This window comes from Lonchura striata, chromosome 26 (genome assembly GCF_046129695.1).
Source record: "Lonchura striata isolate bLonStr1 chromosome 26, bLonStr1.mat, whole genome shotgun sequence".
NCBI classification, from domain to species: Eukaryota; Metazoa; Chordata; class Aves; order Passeriformes; family Estrildidae; genus Lonchura; species Lonchura striata.
Genome location: NC_134628.1, coordinates 3,371,320 through 3,398,794, shown reverse-complemented (window position 1 = coordinate 3,398,794; position 27,475 = coordinate 3,371,320). Strand labels below are relative to the sequence as shown.

Here is a 27,475-nt window from a genome sequence, read left to right as displayed (position 1 = left end):
GAATTCAGTGGGAATTCCTGGGGGGAAGCAGAGCCAGGTGGATCCCTGAGGAATTCCAGGGAATGGAGTTTTCCCTTCCCAAGACATTGCCGGCAGCTGCACCAAATTCTCTCTGCAAACGCCGATTGAAAAGGAACAATTAGGGCTGCACGAAGACTGCTCATTTTCAGGAATTAGAGGCGCTGGAATCCCGAGGGAAACAACCCCGAGGAGCTGGAGCTGTTTGGAGAGAAATACTGGGCTCATTCTTCACGGGCTCTTTGCAGAGTTGTGCAAACAGATGGAGAAAATACAATTAAATTGGATTTTTATTGCTGCTTCCGTCCCCGCCGGAGCGTTGCTGGCTCTGGAATTTGTTGGGAATTTTCTGCTGCATTTCCCGGCTCTGGGATTTGTTGGGAATTTTCTGTTGCATCTCCCAGCTCTGGGATTTGTTGGGAATTTTCTGCTGGATTTCCCAGCTCTGGGATTTGTTGGGAATTTCCTGCTGCATCTCCCAGCTCTGGGATTTGTTGGGAATTTCCTGCTGCATTTCCCAGCTCTGGGATTTGTTGGAATTTCCTGCTGCTTTTCCTGGCTCTGGGATTTGTTGGGAATTTCCTGCTGCTTTTCCTGGCTCTGGGATTTGTTGGGATGTTGCTGCTGCACTTCTCCCTTTTCCCAGCTCCCTTTTTGGCCCTGTTGCTCCGTGGATGGATCAGTTGAGTTCCTCTTGCCTTTGGGAACTCAATAATGGAGATTTTCCCCTAAAATCTGCCCAGATGAGCTTCTGGGTTTGGTGGGCTGAGACTGTCCTTGGAGGAGGAAAACCCAAAGCAAACTAAAAACCACAAACCCAAACAAACTAAAATCCCCCAAACCTAAATAAACTAAAATCCACAAACCCAAATGAACGAAAATGCCCCAAACCCAAAGGAACTAAAATCCACAAACCCAAATGAACTAAAATCACCCAAACCCAAATGAACTAAAATCCCACAAACCCAAGTGAACTCAAATCCACAAACCCAAATGAACTCAAATCCCCCAAACCCAAACAAACTAAAATCCCCCAAACCCAAATGAATTAAAGTCCCCCAAACCCAAATAAACAAAAAGCACAAAACTAAACAAAAACTCATAAAAGAAATGAAAAACCCACAAAACCAATCAGTTAAAAAATCCACAAAAACAAAATAAACAAATAACCCACAAACCAAACAAATTAAAAACCACAAACACAAATAAACTAAAAACCACAAACAACCCAAAGTAAAGAACACATGAAGCCAAACAAACTAAAAACCCACAAACCAAACTAAAAAGACACAAAAGCAACCAAATTAAAATCCACAAAACCCAAACAAACTAAATCCTCACAAACACCAAACAAAACCTCCAAACTAAAAACCACAAACCCAAATAAAATTAAAACCAAACAAAGAAAACCAAACTAAAAGCCACAGACCCAAATAAATTAAAGACCACAAACCAACCAAACAAAAAAGACACAAACCCAAATAAACTAAAAACCACTAAGCAAACAAACGAAAAACCCAAAGTGAAGAACACACAAAGCCAAACAAACAAAAACCCCAAACTAAAAACCACGAACCCAAATAAAATAAAAACCAACCAAACAAAAAAACCCCAAACTAAAAACCACAGACCCGAATAAACTAAAGACCACAAAGCAAACAATCTAAAAACCCAAAATGAAGAACACACAAAGCCAAACAAACAAAAACCCCACAAAAGCAAACAAACATTCTGCTGGGGATAGTGAGGGTAAATTTCCAATATTAATAAGGTGCTAAATGCAGAATGAGCTTGGAATGCTGATGGGAAATTCCCATTTGGAATTCCTGCAGAGGTTTGGATTGGTTTGGGGTTCAAAACTGATCCTGTTCCAGCCCTGCCAGGGCAGGGACACCTTCCAGAGCCCCAGGCTGCTCCAGCCTGGCCTTGCACAATTCCAGGGATCCAGGGGCAGCCCCAGCTGCTCTGGGAATTCCAAAATTCACGCTCTGTTCCCTAAAAAGCAGCCAGAGAGTTACTTTTGGATAACAGCAGCCAAATGGGTTCGTCATCCATCTTGTTTGTGTTTCTGGCCCTTTTTGGGTGGATTTCTTTTTTTCCTTTTTGTAAACTCCGTTTCAATTTCCCTTTCTGGAATGTGCCTCAGCAACTCCTGAGCAACTTCAGTGCAACTTCCAAGGGGATCCCGAGGCTGGCAGAGGGGGAGCTTGGCTTTGGTGGAATCATCACCAGCTGCAGGAGCAGCAGCAGATGTGAGGCAGGAGAGCAGCGGGGCCAGGGGAAACTGAGGAACAAACGACCCCAGAGTGGGGCATGTGGGGAGCAGCCTCAGCAGCCGGGGCTGCCTGCCACCCCTCATCCAGACTTTCAGAGAAATCCAGACTTTTGGAGAAATCCAGCACTGGCTGAGCACAGCAGAGGAAACCTCAGAGTAAAAATGTGGGAAAATGTCCCATATAAAAATCCTTACAGTAAAAATGTGAAAAAATAGTAAAAAAACTCTGAATTCAGGGAAGAAATTATCTTGCCTGTTCTAGATCAGAAAGCTGAAGGATAGCTTTATTAAAATATCACATTAATATACTATTTAAAGAGATCCTATCCTATTCTACATACTTACTTCTTACTTACCCATCTAACTCAAACTCGTGACTCTGCTGAGAGTCCAACCCAGCTGGATCCATTGGTCACTGACCCCAAACAACTTCACCAGAATCCAACCCAGCCATCCCTGCAGGTGAACAATCTCCACACCACATTGCACATGGGGAGAACAAAGGAGCAGATAAAGATTGTTTCCTCTTCTTCTCCCTGTGCTTCTCCTAAAACCACAGAGAAAACAGCGTGGCAGGACATAAAATCCTGGATTTTGGGATGTGCCAGCACAGGAACTTTAATTTGCTCTTTATCTGCAGGGAAAGTATCTCTGGGTTCCGTGGAAAACCAGGAGAGCAGGTCAGGACTGTCAATACTATTGAGTGCCAGGGTTGTTCTACACAGGGCAGTGTGTGCAAGAGGAGATGGATAATTAGATTTCAAGCCTAGCCCTGCATCGATTCCGTCCCCAATTAAGTGGTTTCCACCTCATGGAAAACATTTGGCTCGCAACAGGTTTGCCTTGAGCAGGTTTTTCGTGGGGAATTTTTGCCGTGTCCCTGCTCACAACCTGCAGCTCCTGGTCCATTGCCATGGACCATGGATGGGGAATGAGGGATTTGGCACAAATGTTCCCTGGCAGTGACGTGAATGGGAATCTGGAGAGAGAAACAGCACCTGGTTGGTCAGAATCCCTCACCTGGGCTTTTTGTCCCAAATTCACCCGAATTCCTGCTGGTGCTTCAGGTCTGTGCCAGCACTGGGAGAAGTGGTGTGAATAAAAACCTCGGTTTTTAGGAAGACCCCAAACCACCTCCTGCAGCATTTGGAGAGCAGGTGCTGTTTTCTGGACAACTGCCAGAGCTCAGAAAGCCACCTGAGAGATCCAAAACTGCCTTTTAAACCCTATTGAGCTGCTTATTCCCACTTTGCTCCGGGACAAAAAGCACGGAGCAGAGCTGGAATTGTTCTCCTGGTCACAAGCACATTCCAAGCAGTGCCACTCCAGCCTTGGGAATGGCAAGTGGGCATGGCAGGGGTGATGCAGTTATTTTTGCCAGCCTTGGCAGGAGCTGTGTGAGTGCTGCTCCGTCGTGTCCGATAAATTTTGGGATGTAAAATCCAGCCAGGTGTGCGCCCGTGCAGGGGCGATGAGCTCGGGGCTGCAGCAGGTGCTCAGGCACTCATAAAGGAAAAATTTTGATTAGAGGGTGAAGGAATAAATTGAAATTTAGCTGTGCTGGCAATTTAGCTGGATTTCCCTGGGAATTTGGAGAGTCTTGTTCATAAACCCACATTTCCTTAGGTGGGGAAAAGGGACAGCAAGCAGGAATGGGGATGTTCACTGAGCTTGGCTCTGGATCCAAGAGCTTTCCATGAATTCCCAAGGTCAAATATCCATGGGGTCGCTGCAGGATTTTCTGCTTTTCCCCTCCCATTCCGGGTTTGGTGGCTGTGGATGTGCTGCTCCCGTTATTCCTCCTGCTGTCCCTGAGTGTTCCCATTGCTCCAACGAGCACAGAGGGGAAAATCCCACTGAAATCCGTGTGGATTTGGGATTTTCCTGCTTTTCCCCTCCCAATCCATCCCAGCAGAACCACATTCCACATTTCTCCCCATCAGCATCCCAGACTCACCAGCTCTCCAGGGAAGGAAGAGTCAAACCTCCTTATTCTTTTTTTTTTTTTTTTTTCCCTTTTTAACCACACAAAAAGATTTTTATTACTTCAATGAGCTCCCAGCCAGTCTGCCTTAATATCCCACTAATTGATTTTAAGGCTTGGAAGCAGCAGAGCTAATTAGCATTTGCTGACTCAGCCCCAAGCCCCCCTCCCCTCCCGAGGATGGAGCAGAGATTGACCCACGTTTGCTGCAGCCCTAAATGAAGCCGAGAGAATATTAAGTGTCTCTTGTTGGCGTGTGATTTGCATATGCAAATGAGCCCAATCAACGCCGGAGAGAGGCCGTGCAAATAGGAGTCTCTATTAAAGCATTTAAGCAAATTCAAGTGACACTTGCAGTGGAGTGAGGGAAAAACCAGCGCAGGAAGCCCCGAGGGGTCTGTGCAGCTCGAGTTTGGCCCTTTCGGTGCTGAATTTGGCACATTTTGGTGCTTAAATTTGGCCTTGAATTTATCCCTTTTTGGTTCTTCATTTGGTCCATTTTGGTGCTGAATTTGGTCCAGTTTTGTCGCTTAATTTGTCCCATTTTGGTGCTGAACTTGATCTATTTTGGTGCTTAATTTTCCCATTTTGGTGCTGAATTTTTCCCATTATGGTCTTGAATTTTTCCCATTATGATTTTGAATTTGGTCTATTTTGGTGCTTGAATTTGGTCCACTTTTGGTGCTGAATTTGTCTCATTTTCTTGCTGAATTTGGTCCATTTTGGTGCTGAATTTAGCCCATTATGGTGCTTAATTTGGCCCATTTCGGTGCTTGAATTTGGTCCATTTTTGGTGCTGAATTTGTCTCATTTTCTTGCTGAATTAGGTCCGTTTTGGTGCTTGAATTTGGCCCATTTTGGTGTTTGAATTTTCCCCATTATGGTGTTTCATTTGTCCCATTATAGTGCTGACCTTGGCCCATTTTGGTTCTTAATTTGGTCCATTTTGGTGCTGAATTTGGTCCAATTTTGATGCTTAATTTGTCCTATTTTGGTCTTGAATTTGGCCCATTTTGGTGTTTAATTTGCCCCATTTTGGTGCAAAATTTGTCCCATTTTGGTGCTTTAAACGGGTTCATTTTGCTGGGGATTTTAGGAGCAACTCAAACATGGAAATGAGATCACTGAGCACAACACATCGACAGGAAAATAAAAGCTCAGGATTCACATTTTTAAAGCCCAGAATTCAGATTTTTAAAGCACAGAATTCAGGTTTTCAAAGCCCAAAAATTCAGGTTTTCAAAGCCCAAAATTCAGGTTTCCAAAGCCCAAAAATCAAGTTTTCAAAGCCCACAATTCAGATTTTTAGACCCAAAAAGATTTCAGTTGATTTGGAAGATTAAGTGGCCCAAACCCTCCTAACCCCTGGCTGGGATTAGAAGAAAAGTCAGGGAATACTAACCATGAATAGGAACTCTGAAATTTTATGAGAATTATTTATTCTTATACTATTATTATTATTATTATTATTATTATTATTATTATTATTATTATTACTATTGTTATTACTATTGTTATTACTATTGTTATTACTATTGTTATTACTATTGTTATTATTATTATCCACACCTTGGAAAGGCTTTTTTTGTTTTTTTGCTGTAGGTGCTGGTAAAAACTGGTGTAAAATAACAGGTAATTCAACAACTCCAAATAAAGTAAAAAGCTGAACTAAACCATAATTATCCAGTTATTTCATCTTCCAGTAATTTCAGCGACAAAGTGAAAAACCCACCAAAATCAGGAAAATTTCGTGTAAATCCCCCAATTCTGTGCAGAAAATTGCAACAGGTCCCAATTTGTTCCTGCAAATTTGTTTCCACATTCCCCCTTTGTGCTGGGAGTGTTTAATCCCTAATGATCGCCTCCTAATTCTTAATTTTTTTTTATACTGCAAGAACTTTAATTACTGAAGAGTGCTTAATTAGCAGATGTGGAGGGTTGATAGGAGCGATGCCCACTTGAAAGGGATAAAATGGAATTTCTGAAAGGGAATTTGGAGGATCCTGAACATTCCAACAGCAAATCAGTGGCCATCAGCTCTCAGGAAAAATGAGGATTTTCGGAAATATTTTTATTTTCTGGGCAGAGAACGTCGTTGTTCGTCATTATTCCAACTCCAGCTGGTCAAGAGGGATGGTTTCAGTTTGATTTGCCCATTTAATGTTCTGTATAAACGTCATTAGGAGGGAAATAATTGAGTTTGGAAGAGCTGAGTGCATGACCTTTAATTTATGCAAGAGATGGAGACTCAAATCTGTTATTTAAGGCATTAATTTCCTTTAAATTGAAATTTTTATTGGCTCTGCCATCAAATTCCTTCTGCTGGGGTTTAGGTTGGGCTTCCGAGAGATGGGAGGAGTGGAATTCCACCCTGATCAATTCCCGGGGGAGGAATTTGGGGACATTTAATAGGGATTTAGTGAAGAGGGTTGGTGTCCTGTGGGTTTTCCACAAAAAAAACCCAACAATTCCCAACAATTCCCAACAAAACCCCCTCAGGAAGGTGAATTTTGGCTTTTCCAGCTCAGATTGTGCCCCTGGAATGTTCCCCGGTCCCACCCAGCGCTTAGGAACAACCTGAGAGGTGATTTTAAAAGATATTTAGCAAATGTATTAATATTATGTTAGAATAATTTATTAAATCATAGAAATTAAAATTTAGAAAATATCGAACAATATGTAATATAATACTCCTGCTATATATAATTAGACAATGATAATAAATATTAATATACAATATAGGCAAAGTATGAATATATTCTATATTTTTATATTATATAAGTACAATATATACAATTATATATTATATAATTATATACTATATATTATATAATTATATATAATATCTATAATATATAATGATATATAAATATATATCATTATATATTATAGATATATATTATATAATTATATAGTATATCATTATATATTATATAATTATATAACATATAATATCTATATTATAGAATTATACATACTATGTAATTATATAGCAGATATATTAACATATTCATCATCTTTACATATAATAAATAAGTATATAAATGGCATATATTAACATATGAAATATACATTAATATATTAAATATTTATTAAATAATAAAGAAATATGTATTAAATAATCTATAATAAATATATAAAGTATATTTTATATATTAAATATATTATATATTAAATATATATTAAATATATATTAAATATATATTAAATATATTAAATAATAAATAAATATAATAAATTATATATAGTAAATATATATTAAATATTTATTAAATATATTAAAGATATGTTTAAATCTATATTAAATAATATATAAAATTTAAACATATATACCTTCAAATATATATAAAATATATATTAAATATACCAATGAAATAAACATATAAGCTACCTATAAACCTATATACCTTTAAATCTATATTAAATATACTACATATATATTACATATATATTAAATATATATTCAATATATCAATTATATATTAAATATATTACATATATATTAAAAATATATTAAATGTCTATTAAATCTACCAATAAACATATAAACTACCTATAAACCTATACACCTTTAAATCAATAAGAAATATATTACATATATATTAAATATATATTAAATATATAGGTAATAGATCAAATGTATATGAAACATATATTAAATATATTACATATATAAATATATAGATTAAATATACCAATAAAATAAGCATAAAAGCTCCCTATTTGAATATTCTAATTAGAAACATTAATTTATGTCGATCAGGTGTTTCTCCCTTGCTGGCTCCGGCCCCTCCCGCCTCCCCCTTCCATCCATCCACGGCACTGGTGGGATCCCAGCAAACCCCATGGAATTCGGGGCTCCCCTTCCGGCCTGAGGGCCGAAACGATGAAATCCCTGAGATCCCGGTGCCGAAATCCGAGGAGGAGAAATCCCATTTTTGGGGCTGGGAATTTGGCAGCGGCATCCCTGGAATTTGGCCCTGGCATCCCACGAGCGTGTTCCCAGCCTGGCACCAAGGGCGAGGCCAGAGAAGGAGGCTGCTCCGAAAGGCTCCGGAAACGCTTCCAAAGAAGCCCAAAACCCACCCAGAGCACTTTTGATTCCTCCCTGATGGTTTTTAGGAGGAATTTGTCCTTAGATTACTTATTTATTACTGTGGGGAAGCTGAGATTTAACTGGAATTTTTATCTGCAGGGTCCATCATTTCCCTCTGGGCCCTGCTGGAGGTGGGAGTGTGGAAATTTGATCCCCTTGTTGGAGGAATAAATCTGAATTTCACGAAATTAGTTGATTTGTGATGATAATGAATTTATTGTTTTGCCCTGGCCTTGTGGAGGAAGCATATTAGCAGGAATATTTATTTCCTTTAATTTCCCTCCCCATTTTTACTTCATTCTGGTGGTTTTTCACCCATAGCTGGGTGTCCCACCTGTGCAAATAAAAAATATATGTGCAACAATATTTAAAAAAAAAGTGAAAATAAAAAGTCAATTTTTCCCCTGGATTTGGGAACATCTCCTGCTTCAGCCTCTTCCCAACCCCTCCATCCCTTCCAGAGTTGGTTTTGCTGCTGGAATTATTTTTTTTTTCCCCCATTGCTGTGCCATTGAATTCTGTGAATTTTCCCCTCCTGCAGATTGAATCCCTTTAGTGCAGGGCTTGGCTGGAGCTCAGGAATGTCTGCGGTGGGCACTGGAGCCGCCCTGGATTCTCCAGTTCTCCTTTCAGATCCAAACTTACACAAACCCTGCTCGCTGGGAGGGGAAAAAACAGGATCTGCAGCCCAGGAGTCTCCAAAATCTTAGTGGAACTGACAGAGAGGTGATTCCAGAATTACCCAGAGAAATGGGAGCAGTTTGTTCCACAGTCCGTGTCAGAAATTGTTGGATTTGTGTTTTGTCAGAGTGCCCAGACCATCCTGGAGTTCATATTCCAGACATTTTGTTATATATTTATAAATATTTCTGGATTTATTGCTATAAACTAAACTGGAGGAATCTTTTTTCCCACCTTAGAATAATAAATATTGTTTTTACCCCGCTCCTCAATGCCAGCTCTCATCCTATAAAATTAAACCAGCACAGAATGGGAGGAAAAAATTTATTTATTCCCTAGCAATAATCCCATTACTTGTGTTTTGATGGGAATTCCCAACCAAGTCCTGGTGTTTTTATCCCAAACCATCTCCCAGTATTCCAATAATGGAATTCTGTGTCCTCAGGAGCTGGTGGCTGCTAAGGAAAGAATTTAGGAGGGAAAAAAAAAAACCTTCCTGGAAGTCAAATTCCTCGTTCTACATTTGTAATTCTGCATGAGCAGATCCTCAGCAGGCCAAAGCAGCTGGAATTTGGATATTTTACAGAAAAATCCATGTTCTGCTGCAAGGGCAATGGAGCAGAGCACAACAAAGCCCTGGAGCAATTTGTGTGAGCAGCAATCGGAGCCCTGAAATTCCCCCTGGAAATTCCAGGGGCAGGCTCCAGCCTTGGAAGCCGTAGCTGGGATCAGAGCGAGGATATTCTGATTTTTTTGGTGAAGAAATCAGATGGGAAAGGGAAGTTTTGGGAGTCAGGTTGGTGTGGTGAGCCTGTCTGGGTTGTGCAGCCCCTGACACTCTGATTTTTATGGAATTCTGGGCTCTGCAGAAGATTCCGGCCCGTTGTGAGGGGTTTTATCTGGGGTTTTTTTGGGTTCAGTCCAGGCCTTTCTCTTCCCACTTGCTCCCTGTCCTTTAAAGCAGATCCGAGTCCTGTTTCCATGACAATGTTTGTACAGTAGGTGCCTTGCAGTATGGATATATAGATTTATTTCTCATTTGTAACATCTTCCTGCGTGTATTCTTGGGGCATTTAAGGTCTCCATGAGCTGTTTGGAACTTTTATTCCCAATAAATCTGGGATAAACACCCAGATTTTGAGGGAAGCTTCCCAAGTGTCTTGTGCAGGGAGAGAGGAGGGAACGAGGTGGGTTTTGAGTAAAAGGAGGGATGGGAGCACTCCTGTTGATTTTGGACATGAAATGAGTACACAAAGCTTGGTAAATCCAAAAAAAATCCAGTTTTATTCAAACATCTGGTATTTCTAGAATTCCAAAGGTGACCGTGGATGGGAGGATGGAATTACCACCTCTCCAACCGCACTGCTCCAAGGACTAATCAATCATTTCTCTCCACCTCGGACAAATATGTAAATATTCTATTTATCCACGAAATTGTGTGGGAACTCTGACTCTCAAATACATAAATATTTTCAGAAGGCTAAAGAAGTTTTATGAGAACTTTAAAACTTTCAAAAGAACCATAAAAGAAAATGGAACACTTTTAAAAATCAGGGCAACAAACTCCTTATGTGCTTGGTATCTCTCCCTGCATCCCTGATTTTTGGGAAAGGTTTTGGGACATGTGAAAAATGCCGATCACTTGGTTTTTCAAATTTTCAAAGTTTAATAATAATAAAATGGTTCTAAAAATAATAACACAATTAGAGTTATAAAGTTTAGAGTTAGAACAATTACAAGACAATAAAAAGCAAAGAATTATGGACGTCCAGATGCTCTTGGACACTGAGTCACCAAAAGCATCCCTTGAGAACAAAGGAATCACCCTTAAACCAATACACTTGTTGCATATATTTTATTGTTATGCATACATTCTGTTTAAAACAAGAAACTCTGTCTGTTGTATGTCAAATGTTTCCTTCAATCCCCATGGCATCTTCGAGTCTGAGCAAGGCCTGAAGAAATTAGCTTCTTCTGATAAGAAAACCATAAATTCCTTTTCTTTGGAAGATTTAGGTGTTCCTCAAAGAGAGTATTTCATTCCTAAAAAAAGAAACTCCCCCCACATACATAGTCTCTATTTTAACATTATACTGTAACCTAAAACTATATTTACCACACTACTTAAGAGAATTAATACAGCACAACTTTCTAACATTACACCTATAATGTTCATTGTAACATTTGCAAAAAGCCAATCACAAAATACGCATTTTTCACAGGACAGCACTGCCAGCACTCAGGTTTTCCATCCTGGCAAAGTTCCTGGTGGGGTTGGACCTTCCCGAAGCTCTGCAGCTCTGCTCCAGAAGTGTGAAGGCAGAGCTTCAAAATTCTTTATAAGAGTCAAAATAAAACTTTGGATTTTATCTCACTCAACCAACCTGGCTCCCTTTTTCTGCCTTTGGGATTCAAGAGCCCAGAGCCCAGCACAGAAGCTCAAATGATGGCAATTTTGGCTTTTCCTCCTTTGATTAATCCTGTGGTCATTTCCTCTCTTCCCTGCCCTGCCCACCTCAATCTTAGCTTGTGGAATTATCTTTTAGCTCTCCATTAAATAGGTTGAGATTATGGAAGAAAAGACAGGGCAGGCCTGAGCTCCTTAAAAGAGCCTGTTCCTGTCTGAAACAGCAATGGGATTGAAGCAGCAATGGGGATGGATGCCTCAGTCATCCACTGAGGGAATATTCTGGTATTTCCAGGACTGGTAAGCACCTAAATCCCAAAGGGAGCCAGGTTGGTTGGGTGAGCTCAAGCCCAAAGTTATATTTGGATGCTCAAAAAGAATTTTGAAGCTCTGCCTTCGCACTTCTGGAGCAGAGCTCCTGCAAGAAGCGCGTTGCAGCTTGCAGTTGGATACACATTTTTAAGTTTCTCCCCCGAAAAGCAAGCCTACCAAGGCTGGGCTGTGTAACTTCTAGTGGGAATCTGTCAACCTGAGCCACAAAAATCAGAGTGAGGTTTTGCTGAAATCAGGAGAAATTCTTGTCCCTGAATAGATTCAGGCACTGGGGAGATCCCACGTGCAGCTACAAGAGCTGAGCCCTTCCCAAGCGCTGCCTGTGCTGAGCCCAGCGTGTGTTTTTATGACATAATTGGATCACTCGAGCTGTGTCTGCAGTGAAGGGGATAAAATTACCATCTGGAGGTTTGGGGTTTTTATTTTTCATCAGTTATGACCACAAATTAATAATGAGTCTGTAGAGCTGCAGGCAGCTGGTGACCAAAATTGCTGTGGCAGCTCTGTGGGCTGTTCGTGGCACCATCCTTGGGATGGTTTTGGTTCCTGGGTGTTGATGTGAGGTGGCTGCACTGCCAGCTCAGCTTCCTTTGGCTTTTTGTGTCATATTTTGATGTCAGTGGTGTAATATTTCATTTTTCCCTCTTCCCAAGGGCACTTCCCACAATTTCTGTGCTCTCCCTCTCTGCTTCACCTCCTGCTCTGGGAGGTTGATGTCCTGGGGAGTCTTTTCTACAAAATATTGAGCATTTGGTGATTTTAGGTAGCCAGGCTTCCCAAAGAAGGAGCAGAGAAAGATGTGAGGGGGGCTAAACGAGAAGGGATCAATTCCCAAGGCAGTTGGGAAATGAAAACAAACAAGTTTATCCCTGTGTGTCTGTGGGTGTGAGGCAGACCTTACGGAGCCTGGGAGGAGCTGAAGCAAGTGGAAGCTGTGAATTCCGGGGAGTTCTGGCCCCAGCCCTGAGCTTTACTCACGGGGTAACCTCGGTGGAGCTGACCTGGCTCCGTCTCCTCACTTGGGAAGAAGGGAGAGCAGGAATGTGCTGTGAAATCCTCGCCTGCCCTTCCAAAAGGCTTCTGGCCCCTCCGTTTGGGGAGGACAGTGAAATGCTTGAGGGGGCAACGAGGCTGGAGAGGGGCTGGGAACACAAACCCCGTGAGGAATTTGGAGCTGGGGGTGCTCAGCCTGGAGAAAAGGAGACTCAGGGCTGACCCCATCACTCTACAACTCCCTGAAAGGTGCCTGTGCCCAGCTGGGGCTGGGCTCTTTCTCCAGGAGCTGACAGAACCAGAGGACACAGCCTCAGCTGCCCCAGGGAAATCCAGGTTGGGTATTAGGAAGAAGTTTTTCACAGAAATTGTGATAAAGTTCTGGAATGGCTGCCCGGGGAGGTGGTGCAGTCACCATCCCTGGGTGTATTTAAAACAAGCCTGGATGTGGCACTGGGTGCCAGGGTTGAGTTGAGGGGCTGGGGCTGGGCTGGACTCGATTTTGAAGGTCTCTTCCAACCCAATAATTCTGTGAATTCTGTGGAAGCTGGCAGTGAGGGAGAACTGAGCCGTGTGTGATGCTCTGGGGACAGCCAGGTGACACCCAGGGACGCTGGCTGTGTCCCCAGCCCTGCCCTTGCAGCCCAGCCCGTTGCAGAGAGGGCTGGAAAGCCCAGGAATGCTGTGCTGTGGTGCAATATTTATTTATTCAGTATTATATTTATTTATTTAGCAGATGGAGCTGGCTGCAGCCCCCGCTCCTGGGTGAGGAGCCAACAGCCAGAGGAGATCAATGAGCAGCTGAACAATGTGGCCTCTAAAGTTGGAAGTGGCTTTTTTTTCCCCCAGAACAAAGAGTGTTCCTTGGCCAGGGCTGGCTCCAGTGAGGAGCAGAGCAGACCAACACTGGCACCCAGTGTCAGTGTGGGATCAGCTCAGACGGAGCAGGGGCACCTCAGAGTGATCCCACACGGAGCTGCCAGGCCTGGTGGGTGGGATGGAGCGAGAGCCTGACCTGCCCTGGCAGCTCAGCTCCGTCCTGCTCTGCTCTGCTGCCTAAAGAGGCTCCCTGGAACAGAGGCTGTGTCGGAATCTGAGGTATTGATGATCCCGAGATTGTAGAAAGTCTCTGTCTGTCAGCCCCGCTGCCAAAGCAGAAGCCATAATTGGTCTGTGCTGGTTTCCAGGTTGTTTATTCTGTTGATCTCTCACATGTTCTGCTGCCCTGCCCAGCTCTGTCCTGCAGGGCAGCGTGTGGGGCTCTGCCCTCAGTGGGATGTGACAAACATTCAATACCAGAAACTCCCTGGGCTGGATTTACAAGAACGTGCCAATATCTGTCACCTACGTTGGACAGTGTGTCCCCAGCCTGAACCAACAGAAAAATGCCAACACCACAGTGAGACATGGAGGGCATGAAGAAGGAGAAAAAAGACAAGGCACACCCAATTTCCTCCATCTTGTCCCCTTTGGACCCCTCATCTAGAATCCTAAAATTTTACTTTTGCACCCGTGCCATGCTTAATTCTTACTGATATCAAACACTCAGAGCTGGTAATTGATCCTGTAAGATTGAAAACTCTTTTGCATGGGCAGAGATCACAGCCAGTGTCTCTGGGGGCTCTGTCCAGGGGGGTTCCTGACCCCTGCCAGGGTCCCAGACCTGCCAGGGCAGCCAGAGGGAAGCTCTGGATTCCCACAAGGCTGGACAGAGTTAAAGGAATAAAGCAGGGATTTATTAAAAGGTCTTTAAAAGGACATTTCCCCCTCTGTCCCAAGTGCCCAGCCAAGGCTACACCCAAGATGGACCCAAGTCACGAGTTTTACACTTTTATAAGTTTTATTTTTATATTGGGTTAACTGTCCAATTCCAGCTCCATGTTGTGCAGTCCCACCCTCCCAGGTTGCTCTCCTCCACTCCCTCTTTGCACTTTTTGGGCCCAAAGCTGCCACGGTGTCCTTGGTTCTGGGGTTGGAAGTTGATTTGTGTGGCTGAGCTATGAGGAGAACTTGCTGACACTTTATATGGAGTTCAGAATCTGGAAAATATGAAAGCTAGAGCCTAAGGCATCAGTTTGGTGCCTGCTCTGCTCTCCGGGTGCTGCTGCTGCTCTGGGTGCTGCACTTTCTGTGCTTCCCTCTGAGAGCAGTGAGAGTGTCTTTGTTTTACAAACAGACTGATGGCAGAAAAGTTCACATATGGAGAGGTGAAAGTGGAATAATCAAAAATTCCTTAAGAATTCCACTAGTTGGCACAGACTGCTACTCACTCAAACTGTGCTAAATCCCTGGATTTAGAGGGAAAAAAAGACACAAGGAAAAGAAAAAGGGGGTAAATATTAGAAGGGGGTCTGTGTTAGGTGATTTGGGAAGTCTGAACCTGTCAAGTACTTCAGCCAGTGGGGAAAGAGAGAAGGGAAATGCAGCTGGGAAATTGGGATAAAATGGAGGCTGCATCCTCTAAAAGTGTGAGAGACCCCATGGAAATACCCCATAGCTTCTCCATTTATTCCAGTAAAGTTCCAGGACTCCTCTGTCTCCCTTTTGGACACAAACCTCTGGTGTTTGTGGATGAATTTTCCCGGCACCGTGGAATGGTTAAACCTGGGCTCAGGGAGGGAGGGAGGGGATGCAGAACCTCCCCTCTTCCCCGGGGAAAGGTTGTGGAGTCACTCTGCAGCTGTTAAATGCCAGCTCAGTGGAGCCTTTAAACACACACTTAAAGCCATTCCTGCTCAGCAAAACACTTCAGCAGCTCCTTTCAATTAAGCCCTGCTCAAGTGTTGTGGCACTGGGAGGCTGGAGCTGTTCGGGGGGATAAACACATCCCTGACAAACACATCCTTCAGGGGGATAACCACATCCCTGCAGAGGATCCTGCTGCTGCTGGCTGAGGCTCTGGAGGTGGGCCAGGGTGAGGCTGTTCTGCAGGGCCAGCACAGGGTTCCTGTGGCCACATTTCCGAAATTCCCACCAGGGCATGGAGGGAATGGTCTCAAACTGAAGAGATACGTGGAATAAATAAATAGACTACAACTCGATGTAGTTCTGAAGTGGGTATGTATGTCAGCGCCCGGCACGAGCGAGATCGCTCTCCAAAAACTTGTGCCCCGAGCTGCCCTCTGTCCCACACCTTTATTCCCAAAAGTGTTCCATGTGCAATACATTACACAACTTTTCTATGCATATCCAACCCCTGGCCCCGCCTGTCCTCCTCTCTCATGCTAAACAGGTCCACGCCCTTCTGGACATGCCTGGTTTGCTGTGGTGGTCCCATGGGGATCTCTGGTGGTCTTCTGAGGCTGAAGATCGTGGTCTTCCTCTGGATTGAACTTTTGATCTTTTCCCCTCTGCGCATGCACTTTTGGTCCTTTGGGGTTTTACCTGAGTATGTCTGTCAGCCTTGACATGATTGAAGACAGAGGGGTCTCCTTATCTGGGTTCTTTGCATCCCCTGGTCTTCTCTGGATTGTCTTTTATGCAGGAAGCTCCAAAGATTTACATTTCCCTCTGCCCTTTGTACCATGGCAGAGGTTTCTTTCACGATACAATAATTTTGTTAGCTCAAGTGAACTCCGAAAATCTCGATTTCAAAACTGCCAGAGGGGAGGGTTGGATTAGAGAGAGGGGAAAATTCCTCTTCAGAGGGCTGGGATGAAATTCCCAGAGCAGCCGGGGCTGCCCCTGCATCCCTGGAAGTGCCCAAGGCCAGGCTGGATGGGGCTTGGAGCAGCCTGGGGCAGTGGGAGGTGTCCCCATGGCAGGGGTGGGTGGGGATGAGATTTAAGTCCCCTCCCAACCCAAACCATGGCCTGATCCTGGGATCTGGATCTTCATTCCAAGACATCGACATTCTCTGGAAAGACAGACAGACAGAATTCTGTCCCTCAGGAGAAGCACAGGGAGAAGAAGAGAAAACAATCTTTATCTCTGCTCCTTTGTTCTCCCCATGTGCAATGTGGTGTGGAGATTGTTCACCTGCAGGGATGGCTGGGGTGGATTCTGGTGAAGTTGTTTGGGGTCAGTGACCAATGGATCCAGCTGGGCTGGACTCTCAGCAGAGTCACGAGTTTGAGTTAGATGGGTAAGTAAGAAGTAAGTATGTAGAATAGGATAGGATCTCTTTAAATAGTATATTAATGTGATATTTTAATAAAGCTATCCTTCAGCTTTCTGATCTAGAACAGGCAACATAATTTCTTCCCTGAATCCAGAGTTTTTTTACTATTTTTTCACATTTTTACTATAAGACTTTTTACTATGAGGCATTTTCCCACATTTTTACTCTGAGGTTTCCTCTGCTGTGCTCAGCCAGTGCTGGATTTCTCCGAAAGTCTGGATTTCTCTGAAAGTCTGGATGAGGGGTGGCAGACAGCCCCGGCTGCTGAGGCTGCTCCCCACATGCCCCACTCTGGGGTCGTTTGTTCCTCAGTTTCCCCTGGCCCCGCTGCTCTCCTGCCTCACATCTGCTGCTGCTCCTGCAGCTGGTGATGATTCCAGCAAAGCCAAGCTCCCCCTCTGCCAGCCTCGGGATCCCCTTGGAAGTTGCACTGAAGTTGCTCAGGAGTTGCTGAGGCACATTCCAGAAAGGGAAATTGAAACGGAGTTTGCAAAGAGGAAAAAAAGAAATCCACCCAAAAAGGGCCAGAAACACAAACAAGATGGATGACGAACCCATTTGGCTGCTGTTATCCAAAAGTAACTTTCTGGCTGCTTTTTAGGGAACAGAGAAATATTGGAGGAGGGGAAAAAAAGTAGTTTCCATTTAGTTTTATCTCTGGCTGTACTGGAAACAAATCATGGCACGAAAAAAAGAAAAGGACAAAATGAAATGAAAGCGATCCCATTTATTTCCTTTACTGTAGCACACTCTGGACAGTTCTTGTGAAGATTAAAACTCTTCTGAACTAAAGCAGATTGTGCTAAAACACTGCTGAAATATCTCAGACAGTCCTGGAGTATCCCTGGGGTACTTGGCCCAAAAGTTATGGATGCAGGGTGAGAGGAAATGGCTCTGTGTGGATCTATTCCTACACTCTCCACATCCTCCATGGATGTCCACTTAATTTTTGAATTGTGATGGAAATCTTAGGGATATCGTCATTTAAAAATCTGTTTTTTTCCCTTGATTTTCTCAGATTCAGTGCAGGCTGGCTCATTAGGAGGTTATCTATCTCCCTGCCCTGACTCTCCTGTTGATTCCTGTGGATATCTTGATTTCCAACCGCCTCCAAAAATCCAGGAAAGGCAGGAAAACGCAAAGAATGGTTAAAAAAAAAAAATTTCAAACCAGAGTGGGGATTAATTTGGAGCCGTGTGTGCAGCGCTGCCTGAGCCAAGTGCTTGAGGTCAATGATTTTGTTATTTCTGTGTGCTCTGTGCAGCCCCGTTCCGTGGGATTTATGAATTATTGCTGCCTGCCTCGCCTTCCTTCCTCTTTTATTAGGGATGGAAATTAGTGGGGAATGCAGAGATGTGATGAACAGCCTCATATCATCAAAGTTGTGCTCCTTGATAAGATTTCAAGGTTAGAACAATGATAGCGTGGAAATCTCAGCCCGGGTGATTCGAGCCATTAAAAAGCTGCTTTTAGCTATGTAAATAGGGTAATAGAGCCCAAACCTCGGGCTTGTTTCACATCCCAGCAACATCAACAGAGAAAATGGAGCTGGAGGTGAATTGGAAGAGGAAGCAGGGAAGGTTTCTCCTCATGGGGGTGTGAGGATGGATTTGGGTTTGGTTTGAAAGCCCCTGGGACAGGTCAAGGAGCTGATAGTGAGCAAGGAGAGAAGCATCTCTTTATTTTTAATTTTTTTTTCCCTTTTCTTTCCCTGCTGACAATGAGAGCTTTGGGGGCCTGGGAGAGGCTGATGTAATTAGGCTGAATGCGTTGTGATGGTGGGACTGTGGCCAAGGATGCGTTGAGTCACATCTAATGACTTAAAACCTCCTAATTAATTTCGAATGAACTGGAACAAGGAGGCACAGCTTGACGAGCACCAGGTTGTGAAAGCTCCTGATGTTGAAAACTCGCAGTGTGGAGGCATCCTGGGATGAGGAGAAGTTGGGAGCAGCCTGGTTAAAAAGAGTGGAAAGAAAGAAATGGATGTGAGAACTCGAGGTGGATGGGAGGAAGATTCCGGTGTCGATCAGCAATTCTGGGAGCTCTGCAGCAGCTCACAGTTCAAAAGAGCAGGGAGAAAGGGAGGTAAAAAATGAAAATCAGTGGGCTGAGGTACACATCAGCAGTTCTGGGAGGTCTGCAGCAGCTCAGGGAATGGGGTGATGGAAATATCTCAAATCTCCAGTTCCCCTTTCGAGTTCAGCCTGTGAAATCTGGGAGCCAGATCTGCTCTGGCGCTCGCAGGAGGAAGAGGATAAACGTGTGGATGAAGGAGGATGCTGGGTGGTGCTCCCAGGGTGAAATCTCAGGATCACAGAGGGGTTTGGGTTGCAAGGGACCTTAAAGATCTTCGTGTCGGAGTCAGATTTGGGTCTGCACCCCTGACTCCCAGAGCTCTCGATAAAAGCACCTGCAGATAGTCATATCCCGTGATTCTGTGACAGTTCAGTGGTGCCCATGGTGGGGTTGGCTGAGGGTTGGAATTCGGGACCTTTTTCTGCCCTGAGGAGGCTGGAATTTTGGGAATTCCAGGAATTCTGGGAATTCTGTGAGGCCTGTGAAGCTCTAGTACCCTTGTCCTTGGGCTCTGCTCTTCCCCTCTGAGGGGAAGGGAGATTTCTGCAATTCCTGTTTGGATCCCAAACTGGTTTGGGTGGGAGGGGACCTAAAGCTGATCCCATCCCACCCCTGCCGTGGCAGGGACACCTGCACTGTGCCAGGGTGCCCCAAACCCTTTCCAACCCAGCCTTGGGCACTTCAGGATGGGAAATCAGAGTTTCCATGAGCCCTCACCTGGTACCAGCTCTGGATGTAACTCCAACCCCTCTGGAGTAATTTTTCTCTCTCCATCAGCAGGAATTTGAAGATCTCCTGCACTCGGGTGATTTAAAAACCCCAATCCAAGCTCCCTGCAGCCACCCAGGGCAGTGGGGGGTTAATGCTGCTCCCCCCAAAGCTGCTGTGCCTCCCCTCCTGGAACAAGATCTGAAACGTGCAGGCAGCTCAGTGAAGCAGAATTTTAATCTGAGATCTGTTTTTCTCAAGTCTGATTTTAAGATCCCATGCAGGTCAGGGTTGTCTGATTCTTCACAGTTCATTAAGTAGAGAGCAGCTCATGGTAGAGATTGACTTTTAAAAATGATGGATTTTTATTTATAGCAGAGTTCTACTCATTAATTTTAAAGGATGGAAGCATAAAAGCAGGAATGGGTTCATTAAAAAAAAAAAAAAGTGGCATTGGTAATTTAATTAAATTGGGGGTTTGCGTATCATTACAAAAAATGAAATGTTAGTTCTGGGCTGATTTTCCACCCGCTTGGTTGACAGCAGCCCCTGCTCCCAGAACCTGCCTGGGCAGGAAAATCTCCAGGTGGAACCTCCCAGCTCCAGGGGCTTTGGGGGAGGGTGGAAATAATGGGTTTGGGGGCAAGAAATGGTGTCAGGAGCTGGGATCTGCCCCTGGTGGTGTGCAGGGAGGGGCTGGGGGGGGGCTGGAGCCCCAAAAACTGGGCTTGGGGACACTCAGATGTGACCAGAGATCAGAGTTACAGCAGAACATCCCAAAACTGGGCTTGGGGACACTCAGATGTGACCAGAGATCAGAGTTACAGCAGAACATCCCAGAACTTGGCTTGGGGACACTCAGATGTGACCGGAGCTCACAGGGACAGCAGAAACCCCCCTGAAAATCCCCAAAAACTGAGCTTTGGCACACTGTGTGTGACCAGACCTTGCAGGTGCAGCAGAAAAAAACCCTAATATTGGACCTGGGGACACTGTGTGAGCAGAGCTCATGGGCACAGCAGAAAAAACCCTAAAATTGGACCTGGGGACACTCTGTGTGAGCAGAGCTCACAGTCACAGCAGAAAAACTCCAAAATTGGACCTGGGGAGACTCTGTGTGAGCAGAGCTCAGAGTCACAGCAGAAAAACCCCAAAACTGTGCTTGGGGAGACTCTGTGTGAGCAGAGACCAGAGTCACAGCAGAAAAAACCCTAAAATTGGACCTGGGGACACTCTGTTTGAGCAGAGCTCAGAGTCACAGCAGAAAAAACCCTAAAATTGGACCTGGGGACACTCTGTGTGAGCAGAGCTCATGGGCACAGCAGAAAAAACCCTAAAATTGGACCTGGGGAGACTCTGTGTGAGCAGAGCTCAGAGTCACAGCAGAAAAACCCCAAAACCTGACTGAAGCAGCTCAGGAGTGATCTGAACATGACATTAGCATAAATCCCATTGCAGGTGATGTCTCATTGCAGAATTTCCAGGCCTGGGCTCACCACAGCCCCAGGTGCTCTCTCTGGGAGCAGGGAACTGCTCCTGTGTCCATTTGGGATTAACCCTTCCCTCGCCTCCTGTCAGGAATCCGCAGGAACATCCCACTCCCCATCCCAAAGTGCTGCCCACAGTAGGAATTCCCTCAGCACTGGGGATTGATGTCCCATCTCCCCAGCTCTGCCGGGGTTTTATCCCTCTCTGTGTGTGCCAGGGCATCATTTTCCTTTTCCTCTCGCAGAAAATGGATCATTTTCCAGCACTGAGTGTGACCAGGGCTCTCCTCTGCCCTCCCAGCCCTAACGAAAAGGATCCATCCCTGGAGACGCTGCACAAGGGCCTGATTTCAGTTTGATGAACTCATTTTTAGGCTTGCTTGTCTTTGCTCGGGGTTTTTACCGGCCTCTAAAACTGTGATTGGAGTTGATCTCTTTTGGAGTGGCTGCTGGGAAGCTGGGGGTTTGTTTAAATTCCCTGGAAGTGCTGTGCAGAAGCACTGCCTGAGGATTTATTGGCATTTCAGCTGCAGCTTTCCCATCTTCGGCTGGAGTATGCCACATTTCCCCTGATTTTATTGGGCTCTGTTTTGCTTTAAGTGGAGCTGGGTCCAGCTGTGCTTGAGTCTGGTTTGATGCAAGTGTGTGAAATCTGGATTAAACAGTGAGAATTATAAATCCTGGTGAACTGAAGCATTGGGGTTTTTTTGCCAGGCAGTGTTTTGCTGGGTTTTGGGTGGATTTAAGGTGTAAAACAACCCTGCTTGTATTGCAGGGCCTGTTGAAAAATGTGAACGCTGGGTTTAATCAACTCAAGCTAAATAACCAAATGCAATCAAGTGATATAAAATTGAGAGGGAGAGTTTAGCAGTTAGGAAGAAATTCCTCTCTGTGAGGGCTGGGATGGATTTCCCAGAGAAGTTTTACCTGAGGAATTTTGCCATTCCATTTTTACCATTCCATTTTTACCATTCCATTTTTATTCCATTTTACCTCAGCCCTGTGAAAATTCCCTGTCCCTAACCAGGCCCTGCTTCCCCCAAATGGATTACTATATGGCCCTGCTTCCCTCAAATGGTTTTTAATGATGATTATTCCATTTTAGCTGAGGATTTACCTCAGCCCTGTGACAATTCTCTGTCCCTAACCAGGCCCTGCTTTCCTCAAGTGGATTATTCTGTTTTTAATGATGATTATTTCATTTTTCCTGAAGATTTACCTCAGCCTTGTGACAATTCCCTGTCCCTAACCAGGCCCTGCTTCCCTCAAGTGGATTATTCCATTTTCAATGGCAATTATTCCATTTTTCCTAAGATTTACCTCAGCCCTGTGAAAATTCCCTGTCCCTAACTAGGCCCTGCTTCCCTCAAATGATTTTTAATGATGACTGTTCCATTTTACCTGAGGATTTACCTCAACCCTGTGACAATTCCCTGTCCCTAACCAAACCCTGCTTTCCTTCAAATGGTTTTTAATGATTATTATTCCATTTGACCTGAGGAATTTTACCATTCCATTTTTACAGTTCCATTTTACCATTCCATTTTTATTCCATTTTACCTCAACCCTGTGACAATTCATTGTTCCTAACCAGGCCCTGCTTTTCTCAAATGGTTTTTAATGACGATTATTCCATTTTACCTGAGGATTTACCCCAGCCCTGTGAAAATTCCTTGTCCCTAATCAGACCCTGCTTCCCTCAAGTGGTTTATTCTGTTTTTAATGATAATTATTCAATTTTACCTAAGGATTTACCTCAACCCTGTGAAAATTCCCTGTCCTTAACCAAGCCCTGTTTTCCTCAAGATTATTCTGTTTTTAATGATGATTATTCCATTTTAACTGAGGATTTACCTCAACCCTGTGACAATTCCCTATCCCTAACCAAACCTCGCTTCCCTCAAGTGTTTTATTCTGTTTTCAATGGCAATTATTCCATTTTACCTTAGGATTTACCTCAGCTCTGTGACAATTCCCTGTCCGTAACCAAGCCCTGCTTCCTTCAAATGATTTTAATGACAATTATTCCATTTTTCCTGAGGATTTACCCCAGCCCTGTGACAATTCCCTGTCCCTAACCAGACCCTGCTTTCCTCAAGTGTTTTATTCTGTTTTTAATGATGAATATTCCATTTTTCCTGATGATTTACCTCATTCCTGTCCGTAACCAGGCCCTGCTTTTCTCAAATGATTTTAATGACAATTATTCCATTTTTCCTGAGGATTTACCTCAGCCCTGTGACAATTCCCTGTCCCTAACCAGACCCTGCTTTCCTCAAGTGTTTTATTCTGTTTTTAATGACGAATATTCCATTTTTCCTGATGATTTACCTCATCCCTGTCCCTAACCAGGCCCTGCTTTTCTCAAATGGTTTTTAATGACAATGATTCCATTTTTCCTGAGGATTTACCCCAGCCCCTGCTTCCTTCAAGTGGTTTATTCTGTTTTTAATGATGATTATTCCATTTTACCTGAGGATTTACCCCAGCCCCTGCTTCCCTCAAGTGGTTTATTCTGTTTTTAATGACGATTATTCCATTTTTCCTGAGGATTTACCCCAGCCCTGTGACAATTCCCTGTCCCTAACCAAACCTCGCTTCCCTCAAGTGTTTTATTCTGTTTTCAATGGCAATTATTCCATTTTACCTTAGGATTTACCCCAGCCCTGTGACAATTCCCTGTCCCTAACCAAGCCCTGCTTCCCTTGCAGCCCTGCCCAGCCACACGTGCGGGAACCCGGGGCGGCTGCGGAACGGGGTCCAGCAAGGAACCACCTTCAGCATCGGGGACCGGGTCAGGTACAGCTGCAACCCCGGGTTCTTCCTGGAGGGCCACGCCCTGCTCACCTGCCAGGCCAGCTCGGGACACGGAGCCTCCTGGGATTTCCCTCTCCCCGTCTGCAGAGGTAACGACACCCCCCTGGGAATGAGAGTTTTGGGGTGGGGTGTGGGGTTTGGTTTGAAAGGGTTAAAAAACCAACCCTTCAACTTCCAAATAACAAAAAAACCCCTTCAAAATTCCTCAGGAAAAACGAGATCCCACTGGAAATGGGTGTGGTGAGATGGTTGGGGTAGGGTGTGGGGCTTGGTTTGAAAGGGTTAAAACCCAACCATTTTTCTTCAAAATAACAAAAAAAAACCCTTCAAAATTCCACAGATGTAATGAGATTGCCCCTGGAAATGGAGTGTGGTGAGATGTTTGGGATACGGTGTGGGGCTTGGTTCGAAAGGGTTAAAAAACCAACCCTTCAAAACAAACAAACAAAAAACCTTTCAAATTCTGCAGGAAAAACGAGATCCCACTGGAAATGGGTGTTGTGAGATGGTTGGGGTGAGGTGTGGGGCTTGGTTTAAAAGGGTTAAAAAACCAACCCTTCAACTTCCAAATAACAAAAAAACCCTTCAAAAATCCACAGCAACAAGATCCCCCTGGAAATGGGGTGTGGTGAGATGTTTGGGGTAGGATGTGGGGCTTGGTTCGAAAGGGTTAAAAATTCAACCCTTCAAAACAAAAAAAAAAGAAACTTCAAAATTCCTTTTTGTGCCTTGCTAATTGTGCTCCCACGGGGGCTGGGGTGTCTGTAAATACACAAATATCTGTGTTGTTCTACCAAAAACATTTGCTGCTGCTCTTGAAGTCTCTTCCCCTGTGTACTTCAGCAGAGCATCTCCTATTGATCCTTTTATTGACTCTGCCTGTGCAATCAATCAGCCCCTGGGCCGTGGAGCTGGGGTTTCAAGTGAGCAAATATTGGTTTTTTGGGATGTTTTTAATGCTCCCTTGCATGGGTGGCACAGCACGGAGGTGTGTTGTGCCTCTCAGTGGGGTTTTTTTTGTGTGTTTCCCTGCTGGTTTGGGGCCAGGAGCGTTCAGGGAGTGTGAGGAGGGGCTCAGAGTGACTTGAGGGAGGGCTGCTTATCCCTGATCGTTTTTGTGATCAATGATGATGCTTTTCTCTAAAATAGGATGGTCTTTGTCACTTTTCTTTTTTAAAAAAAATATTTTTGGGTTTCAGTGGAGGTGAAAATACTCACAGAATCAAGGGATGAAGGCTCATTGATTCCAGCTCCTGGCCCTGCACAGACACCCCAAAATCCATCTTGAGAGTGCTGTCCAAACTCCCCTGGAGCTCTGGCAGCCTTGGGAATGTTCCCATTCCCTGGGGAGCCTGGGCAGTGCCCAGCACCCTCTGAGGGAAGAACCTTGCCCTAAATCCATCCTAAAATTCCATCAGGAGGAGCTGCAGCCCCTCTGAGCTCTGCCCTCAATCTGAACACCCTCCAGCTGAACACCCCAAGTGCCCTCAGCTGCCCCTCCTGCCCCTTCCCCATTCCTGGCCCTCCTCTGGACCCTCTAAAAGGTGAAATTCCCTGAAATTCCACCTGGAGAATGGGCAAAGCAGCACTTTGGCAGGAGAAAAGGGAATTCCCTGCTTGCATGGAGCATTCCCTCTTCTCTGAGAGCATTTCCCAGAGTCTTCTCCTTGTCCAGCCTCGTTCAGCATTTGTGGAGGAAGCCCCAGGGAGGAAGGGATTAATCCTGACCCCAGCTGGTGCTGGAGCTGAGGGTTGGCATCATTTCCATTTCTGAGGTCCCCTCTCCAGCTGGAGGAAAAGCCCAGCTTTGCATTTCCACCCTGAAGTGCCAAAGTCGTGTTTGATTTCAACGCTGCCCTTCCAGTCTGGAGTCCAGCACTGGGGCTGGTGGCACCTGAGCTGCTCCAGGGAGGAGGAGGACCCAGGGAATGGCTCCAAGGGCAGCACAAAATGTGCTTTTCAGCTGCTCTGATGGAGCTGTGCCTGCAGCTGATTCTGCAGTTGATTCTGCATCCCTCCACATCTTCGATGCCTTGAGAAGGCTGAGCTAGAACAGAGGCAGGACAGAGTAAAGGAATAAAGGAGGGATTGATTAAAATGGATCCACCTTGGGCAGCACAAGAGCCCAGCCAAGGCTACACCCAAGATGAACCAAAGTGGTCACAAAAAATGGACAACCAGCCACAGGATCTCTCACTTTTAGAAGTTTTGGTCCATTTGTATATTGGAGTTCATTGTCCAATTCCAGCTTTAGGTTATGAAGTCCCATCCTTCTTGTTTTTCTCTCTTCAGCCCACGTTGTTTATACATTAAAAGAGAATACAATCTCTTGGACCTGAGATTTGGGTCACTTGTCCCTGGTCCCCAGCTGGAGCAGGAATTGTTTTTCTCTGTGCAGAGAGCTCACCATCCCCTCATATGAAGCCCAGACCCACACACTGAAGCAGCACAGAACCTGAAAAACATAAAAGCCAAAACCTGAGGCATCACCTCCACCCTTAAGAGTGGGCAGTGCCCCTCCCTGCCCAGAGCAGTGGGGTTTGCTGTGGCTTTGGGCTGCACCTTTGGGCACCCCAGGGCTCACCCCTCGCCTTTGTTGCAGCCGACGACGCCTGCGGGGGGACCCTGCGGGGCCAGAGCGGGATCATCTCCAGCCCTCACTTCCCCCTGGAGTACGGCAACAATGCAGACTGCACCTGGACCATCCTGGCCGAGCCTGGCGACACCATTGCCCTGGTTTTCATGGATTTTCAGCTGGAGGATGGATACGATGTTCTGGAAGTTGCTGGCACGGAGGGATCCTCGCTCTGGTAGGTTCCTGCTGCTGTTCGTTCCTCGTAGGGTGCTTGGGGTGGTGCTCGTGGGCTTTGTGGGCAGAGCCAAACTTCGCAGGGTGGTCAGAGTGAGCATTTTGGACCTGGAGGAGGGGAAATTCCCAGCTATTCCCTGTGGTTTCCTTCTAAAACTCGGGATTTTTTTGCAAAACCCAAGTGAGCATTGACTGCTTCCAGTCCTGCTGACTGCAGTGAGAGTCTGTGGTGTGGCTGGGTAGAAGGAGAAAGTTTAAAAAAAAAACCCAAATAAAATAACCCAACCAGTTATTCCCTGTGGTTTGCTTCTGAAACTTGGGATTTGCTTGGCAAAACCCAAGTGAGCATTGGCAGCTTCGAGTCCTGCTGTCTGCAGTGGTGTGGCTGGGTAGAAGAAGAAAGGTTAAAAAAAACCCCAAATAAAATCACCCAGCCTTTGAGAACCCCTCAAACCCTGCCACACTCAAGCCTTGGTTTGGCTAAATGTTCTGATGAGTGCTAAACCCATTGCTGTTGATGAATTTCTGGAAATGTTTCACCAGATCCACTTGTCCCTGGGACAGGAGACAGAATTCCAGCCCCTCTCTCATCCCAGGGGTTGCCTGGAAAAATGCTCTCAGGAATATTGCTTTGATCTGGGATAAAGGCCGATATTTCCAATGTTTAG

At 44.9% G+C, this 27,475-nt stretch overlaps 1 protein-coding gene across 1 annotated transcript in view; it reads left to right on the top strand.

Moving 5' to 3' along the window:
- The window catches only part of CSMD2 (CUB and Sushi multiple domains 2), a 283,577-nt gene that overhangs the window by 52,766 nt on the left and 203,336 nt on the right, over positions 1-27,475 (top strand). Inside the window, exons 5-6 of the mRNA XM_077788452.1 lie at positions 23,893-24,087; positions 26,601-26,808. Of these exons, the coding sequence (XP_077644578.1) occupies positions 23,893-24,087; positions 26,601-26,808 (403 nt within the window). The remainder of the gene's footprint in view (positions 1-23,892; positions 24,088-26,600; positions 26,809-27,475) is intronic.